Below are 26,918 nucleotides of genomic sequence, written 5' to 3'. Positions count from 1 at the left end.
TACAGGATTTTCCTTCATTCAGATTGTTTCCAAAGAAAATCTGATCATCACATTTTGGTTCACGGTTCAGGGTCTGAGAAGACAATTTCAAGGAACAGATTTTATAAAAGCATTTCTCAACAACACTAACTACTGTCTGGACTCTCAATAGATCTAGGCAGAGTATGTTTGAGATAGTATACTTTAAAAACAGATGAAGATGTTGTACAACATTAAGTAGCCAGTAAAAGCCCAGCAGTGGCCAGGAAAACAGGACTGAACTGAAAGACAGAAAAGCCTCAGAACAAGACGGACCTCTTTCATTTTCCAAATACAGTAAACACCACTACTCTCCAACCGCATGTGCTAAAAATTTTGCCTTAGGATTCTAACAATTCATTTGTAGAGCTAAATACAGGTGTCATAAAGACAGCTTTTTACATTCCTAAAGAATAAAAAACGGAAGAATACACAAACAAGGCTTGTGACCTTAACAGAAATAGAAGAGGAGGAGGAACGTAAGCTTAGAAGACTTCAGTGCATAAAATGAAGAATTTTACTGGGACAGGCTATGTGGCTGTACCATGTTAAAGCAGATCCATTCACACCTTTGTCTACCCTACTCAGAGGCTGTTGCTGTTCTAGAAAAGAAAACTGCAAAGCAGAAGGCAGGCAAATGGAACAAGATACAAGAACACATCAGAGAAAACTCTCGGATTTATTAATGGCTGACTTCAGCTGTTTATTGCTAATTCAAGTGATAGTAAAAATTCTTTCTAGCAGCTAGTTTAAGCAAGAAAACATGGATATATACATATGCATACGCAGTCAAGTGAAATTAATATGCACCAATTAAGCAGAAAATTAACAACTTGCAACTGTAGTCATAATGCATTAGGTGCATAAGCATGTAATCACTCGAATTTAAATACTTGACTTAAATACTGACAGGTTTTTTGCTTCCATACAGGAAGTAGAATATTCATGTCCAAAAAAAAAAAATAGTCTTTTAAAGTGTGAAGGCACATTAGAAAATTATATCAAAACAAATTCTACACAGTATTATTTCTTACTACTACTTATTAACAACAATTAAGTTATAAATAAACCTGTATTTTAATGTTACATCTGCCTTAATACAGCATAACTCATGTTACTGTGGATGTCAACACAATTACAAACAGTTATTTAATAGCAATTTCCAGCAATTAATAATGCCTGGAGAAAGTACAGTCCCATACTGTCCCCAACAAATGGCAAGTGATCATAAAAGAACATTTATCTCTAGTTTACTAAAGCTGAAAGAAAAAAAGACCTCTGTTGCCTGACGTGGGCACTAATCACACTAAGTCAGGTGCAAGTGATGCCTCTAATCCACAGAAATCTTTAGCTAGGAATTCTGAAGGTCAAAAGCAACCCCAAGCAACCAGCTAATCTTTTTCATTAGTTTGTCACTATCCAACAACAGATTTCTTCTCTGGCCAAGTCACTAACTCATTTCAACATCACAGTTCATCACATTTCACCTGAAAAACATATTATCTAATTCTTAGTACACACTGAGAAAATTACAAGCCTTTACCCTTGCTTTTAGGATGAAAAATTATGTAATTGAGAATAACCTAACTATAAATTTACCTAATTTTCCTTTTATTCAAAGCACTAAAGGAATAGTAAGACACATTATCAAACCCACAATAATGGTTTAGCAGTTTTATGACTTTAATTTCCATCTCTTTTTTAAACGATACTATCCTAGAAACGCACTGTCAGGGTATACAATGAGAGCACCTATTTATATGTTAAATTAAAAGAATATTCCTCAGACATGTACATTGCCTACTACAACATAACAGCAAAAAAAGATACAGAGGGCATGCTTTCTTTAACAAAAGAATTTCAATATATATTGAAGCTACAGTAGTAAATTTGTATATACCTATCACTTAATTCATCTATGCTAAATCATTTGCAAATATTATAAAAGAAAACTCAGAGAGCTTTTACTTATGGATTCTACTCTGAGGAGATAATGTTACTATCAGTTACCTGACTTCTTAAGTATCTGTATCTTTTACGAATTCAGCGTTAACTTTCTGAACTTGAAGGCTCAAATTTTATTGAGATCTAAGCTAGTGAAAGAGAAAAACAAAAAAGAAAATGGATGAATTCAGGTTAAAATTACTTCCAAGAACACTGAGCAGCTCTTTAAACAATACAGTCTATGGATTCTGGAGAGCTATCCAACATGTCTGTGTCTTCTATAGAATGTTTTATCAGCTGAATCACTTTATTTCACTGGGTTTATAATTAGGTCTCTGTAGACAGGACCCTAGAGATGCAATTCACATGAAAATCTTTGGTTTAGATGTCTTTAGAGCTAGATTCCAATCCCAAAATCCATTTAATTTTAGAAGGTTTCATGATGAATAAACAAAATGGAAATGCTAAGCATTGGCATACGTCTTACTCTTGGCATCATACTGATGACTACAGAAAGATATCTCCATCGACTCAGATTCTAGAGGCCGATAGCATTCCCCCCCTACTTTGAAGATAAACTTGCCTGTTTTCAAGACCAGTCCTTCCATAATGAAGCACAACTAATCAGAGAAACAAAAAAGAGCAAATGCTAAATTTAAATATAAAGCAGGCAGTGACCACTTCGGATGTTTTTATTTTAAAATAAAAATGTACAAGAGCGTAGTGCGGTTGAACAGATTTATTTTAATAGGCTGGGTTTTTCTTTAAGAAAGGAAAAAGCCATGTTCAGTTTCTTGCTCTGCCTTTGAGTATTCAAACTTACATTTCCTATTTTCCAAGGAGTCTGAACTGCCTCAAGCTACAGCAATCAAGATATTGTATAAAGGGAATTCCAATTATTCTAGTCTCCCTTTCCTCCTCTGGTTGTCTTTACAAAGGCAAACGATGCCCAGCATTGCATTGTGTTAGAATATATCCCTGCCAAGAATACTTACTGCATTTAGTTTCTGCAGCAAAGCAAATAGGTCATGAGAATAAGAGAAAAGTTGAGTGCTGACATTCATGATCATAGCTTTCAATGTGACATCTAAATTTCTTTCTACTTTATATATATATATATTCTTTTAATGTGTTCTTAGCATGTGATGATATCTTCTTAGCAGATACTCTGTTTTTATGATTTCAGTTCCACTAAGGTAAATGCAAGAACTATTAACACACTGTGCTTTCTGCTCATAACTTAGTCTCAGTTGCTATGGCATGCATTTTTCAGGAAAAAAAATCTGTAACTATAGCAACAAACCTAAAATTTTCATTACCTTTCATTTTTCAACAACTATAATCTAAGGCTGATCAGTTCTTAATCTCACCTGAGAAAACTACAACTTTACATGGCCTAAGGGCAACCTTACTTTTGGACTTGGTGTTCCTCAGGGCTCAGTAATGGGGGTAGTTCTCTTTAATATCTTTATCGCTGATTTGATGAGGAAATAGAGTGCATCCTCAGGAACTTGGCAGATGACCACCAAGGTGGGTGAGACTGTTGATCTGGCTGAAGGTAGGGATGTTCTACAGAGGGGCTTGGACAGACTGGCTTGATGGGCCAAGGTTAACTGTATGAGCTTCAACAAGGCCAAGTGTCAGGTCCTGCACCTGAGCCCCAACAACCCCAAGCAAAGCTACAGATGTGGGCAAGAGTGGCTGGAAACCTGTCCAGCAGGAAGGGACATGGGGGTACTAATTTATAAGTGGCTGCTTATGAGCCATCAGTCTGCCCAGGTGGCCAGTGTCAACAGCATCCTGGATTGTATTAGAAAGTGCGGCAAGCAGGACCACGAAGGTTAATTTCCCTCTGTCCTCTTTATTGGTGAGGCTATACCTCTAGCACTGTGCTCAATTTTGGGCACCTCAGTACAAGACAGACATTGCAGTCTCAGAGTGGGTCCAGAGAAGTTCAATGAATCTGGTGAAGGGCCTAGAGAACAAGCCTTATGAGAAGCGGCTAAGGGAACTGGAGTTGTTTAGGCTGAAGAAAAGGAGGATGAGGAGAGACCTTACCAGTCTTTACAACTACCTGAAGAGAGGCTGTTGTAAGATGGATGTTGGACATCCATCAAGGACAAGAGGACAAGAGGAAATGTCCTCTAGCAGCACCAGGGGACATTTAGCCTGGACATTAGGAAAAAATATTTCACTGAAAGCATTGTCCTGCATAGGAACAGGCTGCCCAGGGAGGTGATTGAGTCACTATCCATGGACATGTTTAGAAGCCGTGTAGATGTGGTGAACTTGGTAGAGTAAGGTTAGACTCGATTGACCTTGAGAGTCTTTTCCAAACAAAATGATTCTGTAAAGCTCAGCCATAAAATTATATCTTCTCTATGTTACCAAGTACCCCTTTTTCCCCAAAGCACAGACTTTTCTACATAGTAACATGCTATCCACTTTAATAATAAAACTCTGATATTATCCAAATAAAGGACAAAAAAACTCAAACTCTAAGTACTTGACACTACAATTGATCAGAAGAATCAATAACTGCAAATTTGCCAGGTCACTATCACCACAAAATAAAATCAGTTTAGGTGTGTTACTAAAAATTACAACCTCTTATCAGTAATGTACAAATATTCAAAATTTAATGAAAACATTCTGAATAAACTCTGCAACGACAGAGATTTAGACTAACACATTAAAAATAATTTAATCTCTATGCTGTGGTTCCTTGAAGGCAAGTAACGTGAAGAAGCCAGGTGAGCTGTAAGCTTAAATGTGCTATACTGCTTTCTGAATGTTGCTGTCAGTTTAGGATCAGCACATCCTCCCCATAGGTTGTTTTTTCTTAGTTTGGAGCTGAAGCTGCTATACTCAAGCCTCCTAGAACCTTACTAGTCTTTTTTTTCATGGGTACTTGCCCCAGTATCTACAACTGCAGTTCAGTTTAATGGTGTTATTTGAGTAAATGTTTCTGTTCAAACAGCTGAATGTATGAAACAGATAATAAAGGCTGTGTAAAAAGATATGCAATCAATTTGAAAAAAAAAAAAAAAATCATGTATCATTGCTTTTATTCCTCCAATAATCTCTTAAGGGTGCTATTTCAACTCCAAAAACCTGAGGTTACAACAAATGAAATATGTATATATAAAAAAGAGCTTACATTTGCAGGTCCATCAGACAAGAAGCTGACTTAGTCTTAAGAAAAGTATCAGAACGGAAAAATCTATTAAATCTCAATTCTGCTATTTTTATTCTCAAGAGTTCAAAATGTACTCTTCAAGAGGTTACAGAGATCACCTGCTTTATGTCAATTTACATCAGATGAATAATGAACGCTGTATTAGAACCCACATAAAGTCATACTTTTGGAGCAATTGTACCTGTGCATTTGTACTTAATGTCATGCATAAAAGTAAGCAGGATTACCCCCCCTGAGGAAGGCTTGTAACACAAGTAATGCTTGCAAAACTGAAACTTGAGGTGAAAAGCAACAAAATCCAAAGAAACAAAACCACCAAAAAAACCCAAACCAGACCAATCCACCTAATAGCATAAACAATCAACTGCAGATGGTTGCAAACTACCTTCACACAGTTCTTGTCATTCCCTGTGCCCTAGAAGGCAGTTTGGATTCATGACAACACTTCTTCAAGGTTTGCCAGTAATAGGATGAGGAAGTTCACACATAATAAAGCAGCTGCAAACAGACACTGGAGTCAGGAATCAATAACTAAAGGTCAGATCACAGCAAGCATGTGACAAACTGCTCTAGAATTTGTGCTTTCATGTGGACATGAAATCCAATCCATTTGCTTTCATACCACCACTACTGCCATAACCTTGTTTTCAGCAATCCATAACAGCCAAATTGTTTTCTGTCAGGTCTAAAGCTCTCTCCTAAATCTATCACCTGCTGTGGCATTCAGTGGAGTGAACACAAAAGATGTGCCCTCACACTCCTTTAATTCTCCGAAACTACAGTAAAGTTTATTTTGTTGACTAACGTCCAGAGTGCAGGACAGAATGAAGACTGAGCATTTAGCACCTGACACTAACAATAGCTGCTTACACATGATTTTGCTAACAATAAAAATTAATTTCTTCAATATAATCTTCCTTCAGTGCAGTGGTTATTTATGTTTCCCAACTACAAAGCATAGATGCAATTTTGTCCAATGCAGTCCAAATTCAACATGGTTCCCCCAAAATCCTGCTGCCACATGTAAGACAACAACTAGTACAGTCATGGCTTTGTATACATTTTGAGTAACACTTTTTGATCTATTAACAAGCTTAAAGTAGTAGCTTGTACTTCCTTTCATGTATTTGTGAGCCATTTTATCTAAAGAGGTATTTTTCTGTTTTGAAGTCTAGTCTTTCACTTCTCTAGTTGCCAGTCTTAAAGCAGATGATGTTTATTGCCTCCAGAACATGTTCTTTCTATGGTGATGAGAGAAGGCCATAGCAGCCAACAACCAGAAGAACTGCCACCCATGGGAAATGCTCACATTGAGAAGTTTGTCAAGAATACTTTGGCTAGATTATGAATGGGAGCCTTCTGACAAGAGGGCAGCCTATATTGTATTGGGTTTGCACAGCAAGGTCTTAGTAGCCCGGGGTCCACAGGGGTGGCTTCTATGAAAAGCTGCTAGAAGTTTCTGCTATGTCTGATAGAACTGATGACAGCTGGCCCCAAGATGGACCCACTGCTGCCAAGGCTGAGCCCATCAGCAACTGTAGTAGTGCTTCTATAATAACATATTTAAGGGGGAAAAATTGCACAAGGGCAACAGAGACTGAAGTAAGAACAGGGAAAAAGAACAACTCTCCAGACACCTAGTCAGTGAAGGAGGGGGAAGAAGGAACTCCAGACACTAAAGCAGAGGTTCCCATGCAGCCCATTATGAAGACCACAGTGAGGCAAGTTGTCCCCCTGCAGCCCACGGAGGTTAACAGTAGAGCAGATTGCAACTCATGCAGGAACCTACAACCAGAGCAAGGTGGACATCCAAAGGATGCTGTGAACCCATGCAAAGACCATGCTGGACCAGGTTTATTGGCAGAACTTGTGACCCCATGGGGGGACCTGTCTGCTCCTGAAGAACTTCACCCTGCAGAAGGGACCCAACACTTGAGCAGTTTAAAAACTGAAGCCTGGTTTTGAAGTGGTAAATGATCTCGCCCTGTCTTTAGCTCAACCCATAAGCCTTTTGTTGTATTTTCTTTCTCCATCCTGCTGAGGAGGGGGGTGGTAAAGAAACTTTGGTGGGCACCTGGTGTCCATCCATCACCACTGCACAAATGCATTTAACAGTTCAATCTTCCTGGAATATTCCCTAAAAAGAACTTAAGACTTTTGTACTCTCCTCTTGTGCTCCTCTTTATGAAGTGCATAGTAGTTCTACTACTGTTCACTCCCTTGCTCTTTCTCTTGGCCAGAAATGTGCTGGGAGTAGAAATAGCTGCTGAATATTTAAAAATGCAAAGGTTGTTAGGGCTCTCACAGAATTTAACTTCTAGGAAAAGCAGGAAAGAAAAATGGTTTCAGGATCAGCTCCCAGCTGAAAAAGAGGCCAAACAAATCCTAAATGGATGCACGAGTGTATTTGACTGATTCACTGAAGAAAAGGCATCCTCCTCACTGAAGTGCAGGCTCCTTTTATAAAAAGACTCTTAATTCACTAAGGGCAACCCCTCCAGTGTCATGTACCTAGGAGAATTAACCTCATCACTATTACAGAGCAGGTGACATTTATAAGTTTTGAATGTGCTCTGATTAGGAAAGAAGAAAATAGAGATACTGAAAAATGATCACTAAATCACAGAATGCTGTATGCATAAATGTACACATCTTTCTACACAAATAAAACCAACTGAAAACTGAAACAGGCAAACAAGATGGAGAAAAATATATTATTGAAACCTAAAATGACACTACAACTTATGAAGTATAGAAATTGAACTAAGTATCAAGTACAGAAATTGGATTCTGAGTCAAGATTATAGTCTGCTTGTTTCCAAATGTGAAGTTTGTTATCTGTATCAAAAGATACTTAGGTAAAATTAATACTGCAGTAAAAAAAAAAAAATTAAAAAATCATATGGTACCTGATGGGCCGATTTTCTTTACTATCAAAGAGTGAGAAGATTACTTCCAGTTCCTCTCCCAAATTGGAGCACATGAGACTTTTCATTTGAACAAAAAGATGGTGGCTGCTAGCTGGTACTGGTGTGTCTTTTTTTCGATGACGATGCTCCATCTAAAAATACCAGAAACACCACAGTGGCCAGTTTGAATTAATCACAAAAATCTCAAAACAAAAAGAGGTAAAAAATGGGAGGAGTTCTTTAGATGTTTTTGGTTGATTCTGAGAAGGAAAATGCAAGGAAGTGAACTTTTCCAATGTTGTACTCACTGCATCATAATTTTCTCTAGGAGAAAAAAGTAACCTCTAGAGTAACCCTTTTTCTACTCAGAAAATTCTAAGACACTTTGAAGTTTTGTGCTGTAACACTATAGTATTTCACAGCTGTTTGAAATAGTTAATTATCTGATATTCTATTATTAAAACACACAAAAAATGCTTTTGCAGAACACTAAATACCAGTAGTTTAAAATGGAAAAAAAAACATGTCCGTACTTGGCAGACTGCTATATAGAGGCCACGAAATTGTCTTATCTGACAGTTTATACCTTCACCATTTTAATCACCCATTAAAAGTAGGACAATATTAAGTTCCACTATTTCTCTCTTCCATTTTACCAAAAATAATTTTGAAACAGCCATCTAAGCTCCTTAGCCTTCAAACTGAGGTTATCTCAGCCTTTTGTTTGTTTCTTTCTTTCTCCTATATTTGAAGGTGTACTCCATGAGCTACATTATTTGTTTTCTAGGTTATTCTTCCTTTGTGTGTTTCTTCACTGTATTTCATCTAGTATGTCAACAGGATTTCATAAGATTGTGTACAACTTTGAAACTGCTCAAAGGCATGAAGAAACTACTATTAGGCTTGACACTACAAACTAATATAAGTGGCTACAAATTATCAAAAATCCATCACAATTTCAGTTTCACAGAAAAAAATCAACTATATTTTTGCTTTAGTCTATATTTAAATACAAAAGTTAACATTAAAAACATAGTTTAAATAAAACCTTGATCTTAAGCAAGTTAAGGCTCAGAATTGCTTATCTGTAACAGCTGGAATACTTAAATATGAGCCCAAGCGCATACAAATCAATTGGTAGGTTATCTTAGACCTCACCATAGATTAAATCAGGATAAGAAATAGCAGTGCTGGTTTTCATGAATCAAGACAGCCTTTTATACCCAAAGAGCTTTTTCTATGCAGTTAAACTGCTATTTACACTAATATTAGAATAGACCAACAGCCTGGTATGATTGTGACAATACTTGTATCACAAGTGCACTACCATTCTACAAATCTTATCTACACAGGATTCATGGGCCAGGTAAAGCACTAATGAAAAAAATCTCATCATCTTATTGATGATTAAATTCATGTTAACAGTCGCAATTTTAATGTCATGTCAGAAAACAAAAAAACAAATAACATGTAACATAAGCGTGAATCACAAATTTCATATCAAACCAAAGCATCTCATACAGATGCAGAGATTACATAACTGTTCCAAAGAAACCTTTTTCCCCTTAGTGAAACTCATTACATTATGAAATGCTGGTTTATTTGATCAAAAAATATTTTTGCTTAAGTAGATGAAAGCTGCCATCAAAACATCAGTATGCAATTTTGTAGCAAAAGTACTGAGTATTATATTCACATACCAGCCGGTAGAGCTCTGTAATGCTGATCTCTTCAGGATCTACCATAGCATATTCTTTTCTTGGAACCAAGTCAAGTCCTAGTTGTCTGTGTGAGAAAGAGTAACAGTAAGTACTTTCTACACAGAAAAGAACTTATCGCTTCTATTTCCAACAACCAACTTACATGTTAATTGGTACTCTACAATGCAGTTCAGTTTAATGTATTTTGGCTGTATTCATCATTCACAGATGACTCCTCCCCTTCACTTGATAACTTAATAGAACACATTTTCCACAGCTTTTAGATCTGTTCCACATAGTGGACGATCTACAATGGATATTGTCCTTTGTACTATTGTGGGCATTGTACAATGCGGAATTGCACTACTATTGTAAATTTGAGTGACAACCATGAAAAAGAAGATAATAGGAAAATCAAATGCCAACGCATCTGCTTATTTTTAATTTGGATAGGATGGCATCAAAGCTACTTGGTTGTATCCCCTGAACAAAATAAACTAAATGAACTTGAATCAACAGGAATAAGTTTACTTTCAGCAGAGTCACAAGCAATAAATATACGGGACAGTCACACTGAATCTAGAAAAACCCAAAAGACTAGAAAGGGTTTCTAAAAAATATGGTTTTTAAAGAGTAGGAAATCATGACTCCAAAACTCATCAACATTTTATTCAGTTAGCACAAAATTCTAAGCAGTTAATCTTACACAGTTAACGACTTTTCTTTCGCTATGTTAGGTATTTAAGCTTTCAGACAACAGTAGTTACAGAAACCCCTGAAATTCAGTTAACTCTGCTATTGAATATTGCTGTATTTAGTCAGAGTTTAACTGAATAAATATAGGCTAAAGAAAATACTTTGCAAACAGCACCAAAATGTCAAACCTTTCTCTTGACTGTTTCTTAGTTTGCTCGGTTTGTTGTTGGTTTTGTTTTTGTTTTGGTTTTTTGTTTGTTTAAAAAAGTTAACACAATTTGTGCTAGCTCAGATAGAAGAAAGATGCAGAACATAGTGACAAGATGTATGTTAGAGAATCCCAAACATGAACTGCGTGACAAGTCAAAAAAGGAAGTAATGTCAGCCAATATAGAGTTTCGCTTAAGACAACAGAGATATGCTAACTGCATCACATAGGAATCTGGCCAGAAGCTTTACAAAAAGACAGAAAAGCATGCTGCAGATATTTCAAAGCAATTCTCTTGCAGACAGTACAACTGCTATTAAAAAAGGGGAAAAAAATTTAAGAAGTCACTTTACTGTTAAAACATAGGACAGAAAATCAACTGAGAAAGTGTATTAAAGGAAAAAAGTACCATGTGTCTGAAATCTGTCCTTCATTTCAACATTCTAAAGCTGTAGCATTCTAATTAGATTACACTATGTTAATTAATTATTATATTTACTCACTCGTTGCCCCAATCCAGACGAGCAGTGATGTGTCTCTTAACATCCTTCATTCGATCATGTGTGAGATGGCCAACAAGGACTTGCCTTCGCAGGTCTAGGATTTCATTCATTATGTGCCAGAGTCGATGAAAGAGATCTCCCTCATTCCTCTGTGAGATAAAAACATAATTACCTCTCCATCTCCTGTATAAGCTGACAATTCTAATAAATATAGATATGGTGGAATTAAAGGAAACTCTTTATTACTCTACTTAGTCTTTTTTCCTCCCCTTTGTATTGTGATCTTTTTACCCACATGCACCTGTGTATGTGCACATGCATATAAAATTATTTAAGAGCTTTCCACTGTCTTTGTACCACAATAACTCCAAAATTTTACTCTCCTTATGCCTCATGTTCATAGTCTAATTTATGTGATATGACAAAACTTCAACAATAAAAAAATTGTTTTATTCCAAGCTCATCTTCATTCTGTGCTGCTGTTTCATCCAAACTGAATATGTGATCATGTAATTCAAGGCTGTTTGAATTTATACACATAAAGGAATGGCTCCTAGCATTCAGACACTAAACCACAGACTGTTAAATGTTCTTTTAAGTTGTTCTTGTATGCATATAATTGTACACCACAGGTGAACAATATCACATAGACAGAATCTTGTCCAGACAGTTGTTCATTCTTCATCTAACTGGAGAAATTGTGAATGATTGCTTTTTAAACCACATCCTCCTACTCCAATGATTTCCCGTAACTGTTTTCTCACAAACAGAAGTTTTTATCTCTTCCTTCACCAAATCTAAGTCCAGAAAGGCAACAGAAAGTATAACATGGGTTCAGAAATAGAATGGTTACGGCTAAAAAACATTTATTAAAATTAATTTTAAGAAGATGAATCTACTAACAGTTAAACAGAAAGCTAAGACTTTTAAGTATCTATAAAGTGGAACCCTTTCACAGAGGGGCGTTCTGTAGGGAGTTGTGATGGAATTAAGACTGATATGGATGAAATATTAAAATGTATATATAAAGTATGAGAGGAAATGACAGAACAAGGAAAGACAGGCACTATTAACCACAGTAAGAGTGATTTCATGTAAACAAGGAAAGAAATGAACCGACCTGAAGATGTAAAGTAGAGGGACAGAAATGACAAGACCCATAAATTGCCAAATACAGAAAACAACAAAATTGTAAAACAGCCTGTCCTGGGCTGCAATAGAGAGGTTCATAATGGCAATCAACCACTATTGCAAAAGCCTGGGACTTTTGCATTTGTTACTAATTCTTTTCAGGGTTTTGGGTCATAGGTATTTTTTTCCTACTCATGCACATCATCTTCTGCATCCCCATCTCATGGCTGAGCAGGAGGTAAGAGGTGAAGGGAGACAAGCCCTCCCTGTAGTGCCAGGCTGGAGGATTGGAGGTGTGCAGCCCATTATTTTCATCCCTCCATTGGCTTTTCCCAACCCCTTCAGTAGGAAACAACATCCCTATGGATGGGAGCCGAGAGGTCTGGGGGGAAATAACTGTGCTCTTCCCAAGAATAGTTGGACCAGATGATCCCTGAGGTCCCTTTCAACCTGTGTTCAAGCATTCTATGAGACATTTACTTAAAACTTAGGAAGTGAGCTAATGAACAAATTCAAAACCAAAAGTCCACTTCTGTAATGTGTGATAGGTAAATCGAAAGTTGGTTCACTATTGCTAATCAAGAATCACTCCCCAGCCTCCCTGGCATCCCTTGATCTGTGTCATACACAGGAGATCCTGGACAATATGAGAAAATGAGTGTAAGTCAAACCAACTGGTTGTCATAGGTTGTGTTGAATCTGCTACTATTCATACCATGGTCATGTCATGCCAGCTTCAAAATGGAAGTGCTGGATGGAGCAAAATATTACACGGCTTGAAGTTCAGATTGCAACATGAAAAGCTTCCTGTTCCAGTTGCTGCTTTTGGTTCTGTTTGGTGTTGGCTTTTTTCTGCAGGCATGGCAGCGAGACAGGTGGGCACTGGTTTTCTGCTTTATGATGTTTTTTTCCCTGCATTTTGCTGCTCTTTCCGCAAATAGGCTAAGCTAAGGTAATTGTGCATTATGTAATCTCATTTATATTAAACTCTTTTTATCTCAATTCTTTATCTAAACCCAGAGGGGGCTTTTGTGTATTACTTTTTCTTACTTCTATGTGGGGGCAGAAGAGGCAGGTTAACATGTTAGTGTGTTAACCTGTTACACTGTCTGAGAGATTTTTAATAATATACTATATTTCTGTATTTAAATAAAATACCAGCATTTTTATACTCTAATTTTCAACTCTTCAATTTAGCAGATATGGAATCCCTATATCCAACAGCTACATAATGAATCTGGAAGACTCAATCAGTGAGTCGCTGAAGTTTGTCAGCAGTAATAGTCAATGATTGGAACAAATTAAGAGATGCATTTAGATCATAATTAGAATAGTTAAAAAGCTAACTGATTTTTTTCTTTTAATATATATACTTATACTGAACACTAAAGCATCTAAACAACACTGTCTTCTAAGTTTGCACTAAATCAAAGCAACATTATTCAGGGTACGTACCACATAGAGTTGTTTCCACATCGTTCCCCAGTCTCTTAGAGTTGATGTCATTTCTGTAATAACAGAATCTTCTGTTGGAATAACCATTTCAAATTGTCTGTAACATGCAGAAGAACACATGATATTACACAAGCTTTACAAATCCCATTACATTTACTAATACAATGAGTTCCACTTGCCAACAGCAATGTCTATCAACCTATATGGGTGCTCCTTCCACCCATGACACTTCACATTTGTCTATTTCATTTAATCCCCACGAAAAAGTCTTGGGGGAAAATAATTTAATCCCCATGGAAAGTCTTGGTCCTACAGAAATCACAGTAAGTTCAAGATAAGCATGCCAAATACTTTCACAACAGGGTAATTCCTTTCAGCTTTATCTTAGACTCCAAACTAGTTGTGGTTCCCATGTTTTTACATCTTTTTATAGAAATATGACATAAAATGCCATTCCTTTAAGAAGACAATAAAAACCCACCAACAAAAAGATAAACAATCCACAACTTAGTAAACGTGTCTATTTGATGTTGGTCAAGAAAAAATGGGTTTGGCTTAGTCAAGACCAAACTCTCCAGCACACCATCACTTTACACACTATCAGCACTCCCACTTTGTTCTCACACAGTACATTTCAAAGGTTTGCATTCGTGCCTGGATTACTTTTCTTATTGTATCACTTCTGTCTTACGAAGTTAACACTGTGACAGGCCCTGGCCACAGTGGACTGTAAAGGCACAAGGTCTGAATAGGAAATACCACATTACCAAATATAATAGAGGCAATGAAGATAGAACTCCCTGCAAGTAGTCATGGTGTGTGCTAACAAAAAATATTCCAACTTTTTATTCTATATTCATAGAATACTAGGTTGGAAGGGACTTCAAGGATCATCTAGACCGAAATTTCTTAGGAAAAGCATGGTCTAGGTAAGATGGGCCAACACCCTGTCCAGCTGGATCTAAAGTGTTTAATGTTGGGGACTCCACCACTTTCTCGGAGAGAGAATTGCAATGTCTGGTTGCCCTTGTGAAAAATTTTCCTCTTCTGTCTAACTGGAATTTCCCCAGGTATAACTTGTTTACTGTGATGATTCACAGTAATTTTATTCCTCTGAACCTTCAGTTTTAACTGCAACCACTTTTAAAGGGGAAGGGATCGTAGGGCATGACAAACCATGTGGCTTGAACTCCATAGCAAAGAACAAAGTATTTAATAGTACTGCAAAACCATTTTCACCTATGGGTATGAAACTATTCTTTTCAATATGGTTACAGACTTACAATTATTTTTACCCATCGTGAATCGCAGGCTCTCTACTCACTCATTCATGCTCCCAGAAAGGGTCATTTACACCTAATGCTTAGGCATCCATCTATTATGATCAGAAATCTCTTTACCTAAACAAGTTTTAAGATGTTCTCTAAAAAAAAATCTAAATGATACAATGTGAATGCTCCCAATTTTACTTCTAAAGCTTTGGAAGAAACTAACATGCTGAACTAAGATCACAGAGAAATTAAAAAAAAAAATAAAAGGGGCATTGTCAAGGTATGCATGACATCTGAAAAAAGAAAAGACCAATGATTCTTTTAGCCAGAGCACTTGAGTTCTAAATCAAGATTTTTAAAACTAATTTTAACCAATTGTTCTGTTCAGGGGATTTGTTTGTTTTATCAACTGATACATTATTTTACCACTTATTATGGTACAGCTGCTGTCTTCAAAGGAAACAACTCATCTTAACCAGCAGGTTAACAGTCAGCTTCTGCACAGAGTAACTTCTAATTAAGGCAATACTTTTTTCAAGCCAAACTTAACAACAGGAAGTGAAAACATGCAATTGTTTCCTCTCTCCACTAGACAATACAGACTTTTATTCCCAATTGTGCTCCATGTCTTTTCAAAATACATCACACCAATTTTATGACTGTGCAGGAGTATTAAGCTAGCTAATTTCAAGTCCTGTGGCAGTAAGCTGACATAAAAATATTAGAACACACACAAAAAGAAATCACCACTTTACCTTATAAGCAAAAGATTTTTGGCATAAGTACCTCACCATGTTTAAACATCTGAATCCAGAACATTTCACCTACCCTTTGTTCTTAACACACGCATTTTTCAAGTGAATGTAGTTGGATGGAAATATGCCCTGAAAAATAAAATATTCAGGTAAAAAACCCAGCATATCCTTATATGAGTCTGGGACACCATTTAATACCATTTTATATGAAAATATGTGCTGAATTCTAACTCCTCCAAATTATTACCAAAAGCATGCACAAAAGAAAAAGAATGCAATATATAGTTGGCATAGATGTAACAGAAACTAAAATGCCATATTAAACACAATTTAAATCCATCAATACTTCAGAAAATTGCAAGATAAACATATATAGAACATGTAGAAGATTGCTTGGGAGCTCACTTAACCAAAGTGTTTTTATTAATTATTCCAACCTTGATAAGAAACAGACCAACTGTGGGTGTTAACATCTTATCAATAGCTTCTTAAAAATAGTACCTTCTGATAGGGATTTTCAGAATAAAGAAAGTTACCTTTCCTTTTATTGAAATTTGTCTGGTTCATCAAAAACATCCTAAATACATTCGGTGGCTATTATGTCCTGCAGCGCACGGGAAAGCTGTGACAGATGCCTACCAAAGAGCCTCAGTGTCCTGACAGGTGTGGTCCTTTCATAGTTATTTAAGGGCTCTGCACTGTTCTTTTGAATGGGCAGCATTGCAGCAACTGTCACACTGCTCTCACAGTGCACTAACCTTCCTAAATCAGAATATGCAAAACAATGCAACTCAGCTTCAGCTTCTGGCAGGGAATGTAATACACTACAGCTCATTGCATTAATGCAGTGAGAGAAAATACATATATGTTCTCTTTATAATAAGCACAGCTGCATACAGTTTTTCTTTGTGGTGGTGGCCCATTTTCTTTTAACACAGACATTAGACCTTCAACAAAAACACATCTACTATATAGAGGCAACTGCCTGTCTAACACTCCTACTGCTCTATAACAAAAAGTAGTTCAAGAGAGTATCTCCCAAGGACAGCAAGATGTACAGCCTTGCACTTAGAACAATATGCCACAAAACAGGATGGCTGCATATGCACACTTACTGCAGACCAGCTGCCACAGATAATTTCTTTGTGTGTCAAAGCTAGCAGAATAACAAGGGAAGAATCTTGACACAGCAATAACAAGTGGAGTTACAAGGTGCTGTTATTGTTTTACATTCAGAGAGACTCCTTTGAAAATTCCAGTTCTGGAAACTGTTTGCATTCACACCAGAGAAGCAGAAAACATATATCTCATTTCTTCACACATCAAGTCATGTTTAGAAAACCTATTCGTAATTTCTGTCAACACATTTGACAGACAACAAAGCACAACTGACAGCAAGCATGTGGTGAGAAATGCAACAAAAGACACAAAAGATGCACTAACAAATCCCAACTGCTCATGTCTTAAAAACCAAACTGCAATATATGAGGTCGAAGTAGTAAACATCGGATTAGCTTCTGTTGCTAAATTTATTGCTCACATTGACCCTCCATATAAAAAAAGTAAATTTCTGTGAGCAGAGACTGCAGGCCTAGGCACAAAAGGCCAATGACTTACAATAGGAGCCTCTGGAAATGTTCAAAATTTACGCATATATGCCCTATTTTGCAGATGAAGAGACTTGGAAAAGAAGAGAGAAAAAAGAGTAAAGCTTACAATGCAGATCAAAGGAGCAACAGAAGATTTAATATCTTTCTTCAATAGCTTTAATAAGACTAAAAACTAGTACCATGTTGAGGAAAAAAAAAATCTTAAAATGGTTTCCCATATGAAAAACAAAATCTTTACAGTCATAGAAACATAGAATGGTAGAGTTTGGAAGGGACCTCTGAAGATAACCTAGTCCAACTCCCCCACTAACACAGGTATGTCTAGATGAGGTTCAAAGCAACATGGTTGGTTTTGAAAGTCTCCAGAGAGGGAGACTCCACAACCTCTATGGGCAGCCTATTCCAGTGCTCCATCACAGAGGTAAGTCAACAGGAGACATTAAAAAACCAGAAAGACAAACAAGATCAACACCAACAAATGCTGAAATGAGTTTCATAATAATTTCATGACTGAAAGCAGAAAATAAAATTAGTCTGGTTTAGAGAACTATCAAATGTACTAGTATGGAAATCAAAGACTATAGATGAAAGAACAATAAAATGAAGCATGTATTTTACACGACAAAATCTTTTATTCATTGATATTCTGCTATAAACTGTCTCCACTGGCTGCTTCAGTTTATAACACAAGGGAAAATAGGCACAGTCTAACCAACATTTCCAACAGTATTCAAAAGTTGTATTCTCAGTAGTTTGCTCCCTTCAGTTTAGCTTTCTTTGAGTTTACAATCAAAAAAAGCAGAAATAAAAGAAAATTCTCCAAAGCCTCTGATTTTTAAATTGCATCATCCTAATATATCAGACCATTTCAGAAGAGTAATCCATGTCCAAACCTAATTAACTCAATATCAACAATATACTTAACATTAACTTTGAAGAGTAATATCACATACTTAAAGGGAAAATATAAACTTTTAAAAAGTAGCCAAAAATATATATATTTTTGCCAAAGAACGCAAAACTGGAAATGACCTTTACCTTAACATTGGGGTTTTTTAAGGCAAATCCTCTGTACCACCCTGTGAAGAAAGAACATTTTGCTTCTTAAAGTATGCAAGCAATTTCCAAATTTAAAACAGATTTCATCTTTCCCTTTTGGACAGATATGACAATTACTCAGTCAGATTGAACTTATTTTAAAGACTTTCCATACAATGAAAATGATTTTTTTAAATCAGCTCATATTCAGATGACTTAACTCACACAATTTCAGGAATTATTCATTAACCCTGTAGTCCCAAATGTTTCTAACAATGTGATCCAGATATTTTTTTTTGCACTAGATAGTACACAAGAGAAAAGGAAAATTGTTTCATATCCAGTGTAAACATTTACGAATAGATTTAGAACACGAGGTCCAAAAATTATCAATCACATTACTATACAAAATTCACAATACCTTTGATTCCAAAGAACAGATCCTATGCTTTCTGTAAGAAAATTTCTTACAAGGTTAACAGTATGAAACCCTGATATGAAACTAAAAAATGCCTACATAACCCTAAATGAAAAAAATCCATATTGACAAATGTAAATATATTAAGTAGGTAGATTATGAAAAAAAAAAGTGACTGTTTCGCTTACACTAGTAACTGACACTTGCTAAAATCATATTATTATTCTCTACCCCAGAACAGAGGCAGAAAAGAATGTTTACATTGCTTTAGGATTTAAACTTATGAATTAAAATTAATTTGAAGGCGGTTTTATAGCAACCACACTTCCCTTGGAAACACCAAGAAGGCAGAAGAATCACAATGAGAACTTCTTACTGTTTTAACTGTTACCCTCTATGAATGTATTCTCCATGTGTGTATTAAAGAAAGATTAAATAAAAAAGGACTAATTGCAAATGAATGTATAATCATATTAAATGGATTAGAGCTCACTGGAATTGTGGGGAAGAAAAATAAGAAGCCAAAATGTGCTATACTGTTGACTTTACAATTGTGTTAATTCAAGAAAATAAATAAACAATAATGAGGTTCAGATCAACACTATACAAAACTTAATTATTAATGGAGCTTGTGAATGGAGCTGCATGATCAATGCAGCCTGTGAACTCACCATCACATTTCTCTAATATTTGAACGGTGTCTCCAATCTCCAGAGATAGGCCATGTGGGACTGTCCCTCGAAAACCAGCTATTACTGAAAAAGACAATAGGTTTGGATTCTTTACAACAATAAAACATAAATTCTTAGTCCTCTTGTTAACAGCATCAGGATATTAACAGAGGAAGTTAAGCGAACAAACTTTACTGAAAGGTTTACTGAAATTGAAGTTGTGGAAAGAACCAGAGGTTAAGGCTCTTGCATAAGCATTAAATTTAAAACACAGGATTGGGAAAAACAGAACAAAACCCACAAAAACCCAACAATAAACGCTCCAAAACAAACCACGCCAAAACACTTACAGATCTACTACCCATGAAGAGAAAGTTCATACTGGAGAACACTTAGCTAGACCATAACTATCCTGAAGGACAGAAAATTTCTTATTCGAAATGCTCACACTAACACATACCAGGTGTCAGACTTTTGCAAGTTAAAAGAGCCAATATTTTTGCTGACATCTATATCACACACATGCCACAAGGTAAAACCTTATTTCGCATTTACTTAACGGATGTTATAGATCCAGTGCTCCACATAACCCCAAACTGTGAGGAAATATTTAGGGGACTAAGACCAGTAAAGCACATCTTAAGTGCACAGTTTCCCTTGCAGCCTCTCAGAAGCAAATGAAGCCCAGGTTGTAGCTGTTGTCCTAGCCCCTCAGGCTAGGACAACAGCTACAGAAATGGGCTTTCCTTGCTGGAGATAAAACATGCCTCAAACAAAATACCTACCAGAGCAGTGATATTCCCAAATACTTAAAATGGTCAAATATTAAATCTTACATTGTTAGTGCTAAAAAAATGTCAACTATTTCTTCATTACTCAAAATGCTCATTCCTACATCTACTACAAACCCATTAATGTATGAATGAGCAAATCAGCTGTTCAACTCTGAAATTCTGAATTAAAATACTACCTAATTCAGGCCACAAGATCAAGCAACTGATCTTGATTGTCTGTACTGTAATACTCTTTTGGAGCTAGATTTTGAAGTTGAAGAGGAAAATGGCCTTCTATCAGCAGGGATAACTGCAACCTTGCTATTATCAAGTAGCTATCCATCTAGATAAGAAAATCCAAATCTCATTGCAAATAAGAAATTATCAAATCAGAGACATGAGAACAAAAGTCCCAAAGGAAACCCCATGGGTGCAGATCTGCACATAAAGTAATTACTCTTCCACCAAAGGACTTGCAACATTTTGAGTCACAACAATCCCTCCCGGCAGCTCTTAACTGCTGTTGAGGTCCCCCCCATGACAGGCAGAAACTATTCTCAAACACAGTGTAACCTGTTATTCATTTGTCTCATTGTTCCTTAAAGGCAGCAGGAGAGACTTCAAGACACACTAAATTCAGTCATCACCACAATCAAGTACACCATTTTTTTCAGAGGTTTAGCTGCAAACCTGATTTTGTACATTGAAAGAGTTTGAGAGTTGAAAAAGTGAGAGGTTTTCAATCCATTCATATACAAAGAGGAAAAAAATAAATATCTTATTAATTATGAGCAGATTGAAAACAAAATTCCCTGAATATCAATACAATGTACATCTAAGTTCCTCTGTGACGATGGAGTGATGGAGTCATTCTGGTCACCCTCCCAGCTTGCAAGAAATAAATCAGTGTTATGAAGCCTGCCAGAACAGCATCTGCAGCCATGGAAATAAAATTAAGGAATTAACAGAAACGGCACAGAAAACCAAACCAAATCCTTTTCTGTCATTACACTTGTGAGATGTCTTATTTTTAAAATCCATGAGATAAAAATGACAGTAATTTTCTTCTTAAGAGCCAATATATCCTGTCACATTGTTATGATCTGACTTTGCTGTGACATTCAGTTTTTATTACTTATTACTTAGTTACTATATCTGTTAAAGATCTTTTTATCTGTTGTCATGTCATCATCATCCCCACCCTCTCCCCCCCCCCTTTTTTTTTAAAACAAGTTTCAAAAAACTTTTAGAACAAAAAAAGACTGAAATATGACACAGTGTTAGAAATAGCTAGAATTCATTTTAGAACGTGTATGGAAGAAAAAAATCATACCTTGAAATATCTTCTAGAAGGATGGCCTGCAGAGTACCAGAAAAAAAGAAACGAGGGCATCAGCTGTACCACTGAGCCACTACAATTCACCCAACCCACTCAAAAACCTCTGAACAGATTCTTGCAGAGGTCTTGCAGTAAGGTCAGGCTCAAAATAGGCAGCCTGTGATCTTTAGCAATGCCACCCAAAGCAAAAGAAAGCACTAGAGAACGTGCATCAATGCACAGGAATTCACAGATAAATTTACCACACATCCACTCAGGTAACTTTCAACTAATCAAGTAATGTTACAGTATTTGGATTAAGACATGCTACAGAATGGGATTAAGAGTCAAGGTGACTGCTCAAATCTTTTTAGTTTGTCTGTGGCATATATAGGTAATCTACTGATTACGGGGAAGATAATCATGAAGTCATGGAAGGAGGTAGTTACAGTTCCACCAGAGAAGATACCAGGGTTTGGTGGTTCAGTTAGGACACAGAGTTCTTAACCAATCAATGATAAGTTTGATGTACTGAACCTCTTGCCCTTCCCTCCAAAGGCCACATTCTTCTGCAACACATCCCAGATGTTCCTTGATCCTTTCTCCTAACACTAATATGTATGTAATTAATCACTCTCCAGTGACCACGGCTTAAGTCGTCCAGTCTAACTTAAGAACAATACACATTTGTCATACTCATAGAACTAGTCTCAGAAATGTTTTAGAAACACACTTGAAATACAGCAGTTGGCTAACCTAATTAAATATTTTCTTGGTGCCCAAAAGGTACTCAGAAGAAAGCAAGACAACAACGCAGGACACAAAAACCTAATCCATACAGGTGAAAGCAGATGGTGAGAATGAGAGTGACATGCAATAGTAAAGCAGCTTTGGGTTTAATGCCAAGCTTAAAATTTGCACAGTATCACAGGTATAGTGAATCTTAAGTTATGGAACAACCCATTTCTGTGAGAATTATGGAGAGATAACCAGAAAGAGAACCTTCATGAGATAATCACAGACAGGCAAATAAGCTGGTTAACTGCTAAGGTTAATCAAATGTGCTAATATTTTCCTAATATTCTTCTACATTTCAACAGAACAGAGTCAGTTCAGCCAAGAATGTGACATACAAGGCATCCTTTCTACATGTTTCTCAAAGCTTTTCTCTACAAGGACATGTATGAATGATTGGAAAGAAGTTTACAATTCTTGCCTTCATATCAGAACACCATTTGCAATCCAGAAAAACAGGAAAGGAAAAGGAATGAATGATCTGCTGGAGCTCTTGTGTTTGGCTTCTCAAAAGAAAACTTGGTCTTTCTGCTCTCATGCAAATCTCTGCCTGTATGTGCTCACTGTTGGAGAATTTTACATATGCCAAGTGCCTGCTGTATAAAAAGATCAATCCAAGACCAAGGTCTTAATTAAAGCCTAAAGAAGTGCTTTAGTGTTTTTATTTGGTGCAGGAATTCATCCTCTGTTCATGCAGAGCATAAACAGCACTGTTGTTCTGAAAAATGAAACAAGATTCTTTTTCTACTTGCAGATCTTGCACTTGAGTTAGCATTATAAAGATGCATTTCAGACCCAATGAGAGCATAATGGTTTCATGGCTAGCCTAACTTTGTTTATAAGATGAATATGTCTCTCCACAAAGGGGATATGTGATATGGTGCTCAAGATGCCCCCAGTCACAAGTTAGCACTATGAAAGGAGACATGCAGTACACTGCAGTTCCTGCCTGAGCAGCATGACATACAATCCCGTATAAAGGATTCAATGTGAGGGGTCTGGAACACAAGCCCTGTGAGGAGCAGCTGAGGGAGCTGGGACTGTTTAGCCTGGAGAAGAGGAGGCTCAGGGGAGACCTTATGGCTGTCTACAACTACTTGAAGCGAGGTTGTAGCCACATGGGGATTGGTCTCTTCTCCCAGGCAACCAGCAACAGAACAAGAGGACACAGACTCAAGCTTTGCAGGATGAAGTTTAGGCTTGATCTTAGAAAGAAGCATTGGAATGGGCTGCCCAGGGAGGTGATGGAGTCAACATCCCTAGAGATGTTTAAAAAAAGACTGATTGAGGCACTTAGTGCCATGGTCTAATTGATTAGATAGGGTTGGGTGATCAGTTGGACTTAATCTTGGAGGTCTCTTCCAACCTGGTTGATTCTGTGAACACCTACAACAACTACTAATACCTCAAAAAAGAGCATTTGTATCACAAGAGCAGACTCAAGTTTCACATAATGAAAAACAGTCCTTCAGATGAAGAAAAAGGAAGAATAGGGGGGGAAAAAAAAAAAAAAGTAAATTAATATTTACCTGGCCATCTTGTACATGCTAAATGCTGAAGTAAAATAGACTCCAGTTGAATGCTCTAGTATTGATGCTCCAACTAACAGAGGTAGTCAACCCAACTGAAGTGTGGTAAAAACACTGGAAAATAGCAGGTTTGGTGCTGGACAGCTGCTTGAGAGGGACAGGTTTTGATGGGGAGTAAGATGCTTTGATAGAAAAGGTAATGATGGTAACAGGCATGGGTGGCCCACTTCAAAGTTTGCTTGGGGTTACGGTCTTAAAATGTTTATGCCTGAAATAACTGAAGATCTGCACATAAGAACTAATGAGACAGATACTGTTGTTCCTTTCCTCCTAATTGATGACCAGAAGCTATTATTGATTACAGATAGTATCTGCTGTAACTGAAATCAGGTCCTCTCAATGGTAAAAGCATTTTTAAGAGGTTTTATTCTGGAGTTAGCATCATTCTTTCACCAGATTGAGAATTTCATGTGCAATCATTTCAAGGTTTCTTTTCTATTCCATAGCTAAAAATAAAATAAAATTAAATTAAAAAAAAAAAGCTGTTACAAACCAAGGACTTTCTCATATTATATAAAATTGTATTAGTTAAAATAATCATTTACTGATATATTTTTCCTTTATGATTGAAAACTGAGGTTTTTTTAATGGAATTTTTCAGCTGATGAGTAATGATGAGCCTTTGAGGAAGGATCTGATTCAGTGGTTTTATTACACAAAGGTAAAAAAAATATCCTTTGATCTATACTTATGGATAGTAAATACAGCAGGCACCTGGCACTGCAAGCAACTGCATAAAATGCATGTTAGGCAGCACAACATCAGGCCAGCCATTAAAATTTAATTCATTTTTTTTTTAAATCAAACTAGCTACTCTACCCAGGATATTATTTGCAAACTCACATCTGAAGCTGCTGACCACTGGTAAGTAATTCAAGCAATCCAGCGATACAGATGTTGGTATTTTGTGGAACAGGGAACTCCCAAGCCAAACATGGTATTTGCCTGTTCAACAACCATTGGTGGATTTCTCTTATTAATTTGCCTTACCACATTGCAAATGCATAATGTCAATGTTCACAAATACACAGTCATCTTTCCAGTTTAAATATGCTTCATTAAAAAAAGGAAAAAAAATTTTTTTAAATAGGCTTCCTCTTGTTTTACAGTGCCACTTGAAAATTTTATGTGCTTTGTTCTTGTGAGAAAGTTTGAATAAGCAATCTCTTGTCACCCTTTCTGTACCTCAGCTGTACCTTTTCCAGGATGAAGCTTGTTCTCCTCAGAAGAAGCTGAAAAACCTTCTTAAATTTCAAAACAGGCAGAATTTAGAAGCATAAATACACAGAGGCATGCAACTTTTGCTAAAGCAGAACAGGCAAAGTTTGCTGTAAAATGTGATCACATGCACTGAGCTTTGCCTACATATGAATTGATCCAAATGGAGTGGCATGATAGTACAGCTACATGGCCATGCTTCTAATAGATGAGTTAATTCAAGCATCTCTTCCAGTAATGCACTGTGCTGCCTACAGATACCCTAGGAGGCTTGTTGCAAACCAAAACCAAGCTAATGAAGACAGGGACAGAAAAGTAGAAAGAGGGTGAGTGGGGAATCAATCTAATCTCCTTTCAATAAACACAATATATATAATTGTTAGTTGAAATAACAGAAGTGATCCAAGAGATTTCTCTTGCAGGTATTTTGCTGCACATTAAATATTGGAATCTGGTTTTTGTCACAAGTAGCCATGTTTTCAGTTTGAAACAAAACCCTACCAACTTTGCAATAATTGTGCCATTTAGCTAATATTAAATCTAAATTGTAATTGTGAGCATCCTGCAGATCAGCCAATCCTCTGTCAGGACAATTTGGCAAAGTGAGGGATTAAGTGCAACTAAGGAAGATGATGATTACAAATTACTTACAAGTGCACTGGCACTTGTTTTTTATATTAAATGAAGCAGAAAAACTTTCACTGTGAGGGTGACAGAAAACTGGAACAGGCTGCCCAGAGGGGCTGTGGAGTCTCCTTCTCTGGAGACAATCAAAACCCACCTGGATTTACTGTTGTGTGACCTACTCTAGATGATCCTTCTCTGGCAGGGATGTTGGACTAGATGACCTTCAGAGGTCCTTTCCAGCCCCTAATGTTCTGTGATTCTGTAAATAAGAGGTGTTTCAAATACACTGGAATAAAGCTATCAGGACTAATAAAGCAGAACTACTCCCTCATGAGCAAGTCCTAAGAGACTGCTGAACACAAGTTTAAACATCCCACCATGGCCATAAACTGATTCATTAGACTTAACAGCTGGAAATAACCACTTCACTTTTCAGCTGGATTTCAATAGTTGAGCCAGAAGAAGTCAGTTTATCTAGCCCTTCAGAGTGTCATCATTAATCCATAATCTCCATAACGTTAAAACTTCGGAGATATTTAATGTCGTCCCACAAATACCTTAAAATATATGACCAAACAAATATAACAGTGTGTACACTTCTCCTAACAAAGCTCTGGGAAAAAAAAAAAAAAAAGTCTGTATAAATACTTACAACAGGATCTTTGTGGTGTTATGGTACACCTTCAGAAGGATCCTACTGAAAAATCAGAATATGTTCTGTTTGATGTGATGTGGGAAAGAAAGTGTAAGAGCAAACTGTCCTCTTTAGACAGTTATGATTCATTACTGCACCTGAACATTTGTCTTTTTATGAGTACTTCAATAGACAACACGATTCTTTCAGTTTAACACCTTGGTAGAGTCACTAAAAATAAGTGCTATTGTAACAGTTCTTTCATTACCTCTTTCTCTAGATTTGGCACAGAAGTGTAGGAATACATTTGGAATACTATGGCTCCAGAAAAGCATGGAAAACAGATGAATTTCAAACAATACATCACTGGGAGACAAACTTTATTACCCTGTGCCATTAAATACTTCCTGAGTGAAACTAGTCAAGTTTGAAACAAGT

The 26,918-nt window shown here is 36.7% G+C and overlaps 1 protein-coding gene across 1 annotated transcript in view; it reads right to left on the bottom strand.

Moving 5' to 3' along the window:
• Positions 1–26,918, bottom strand: part of DOCK4 (dedicator of cytokinesis 4) — a 204,070-nt gene that overhangs the window by 131,196 nt on the left and 45,956 nt on the right. The window contains 7 exon segments of the mRNA XM_054399340.1: positions 8,071–8,222; positions 9,771–9,855; positions 11,178–11,326; positions 13,764–13,860; positions 15,863–15,918; positions 18,438–18,478; positions 19,527–19,610. Coding sequence (XP_054255315.1) covers positions 8,071–8,222; positions 9,771–9,855; positions 11,178–11,326; positions 13,764–13,860; positions 15,863–15,918; positions 18,438–18,478; positions 19,527–19,610 — 664 coding nt within the window.

This window comes from Indicator indicator, chromosome 3 (genome assembly GCF_027791375.1).
Source record: "Indicator indicator isolate 239-I01 chromosome 3, UM_Iind_1.1, whole genome shotgun sequence".
Taxonomy (NCBI): Eukaryota; Metazoa; Chordata; class Aves; order Piciformes; family Indicatoridae; genus Indicator; species Indicator indicator.
The sequence above is the reverse complement of the archived record's forward strand: the minus strand, read 5'-3'. Positions and strand labels throughout refer to the sequence as shown.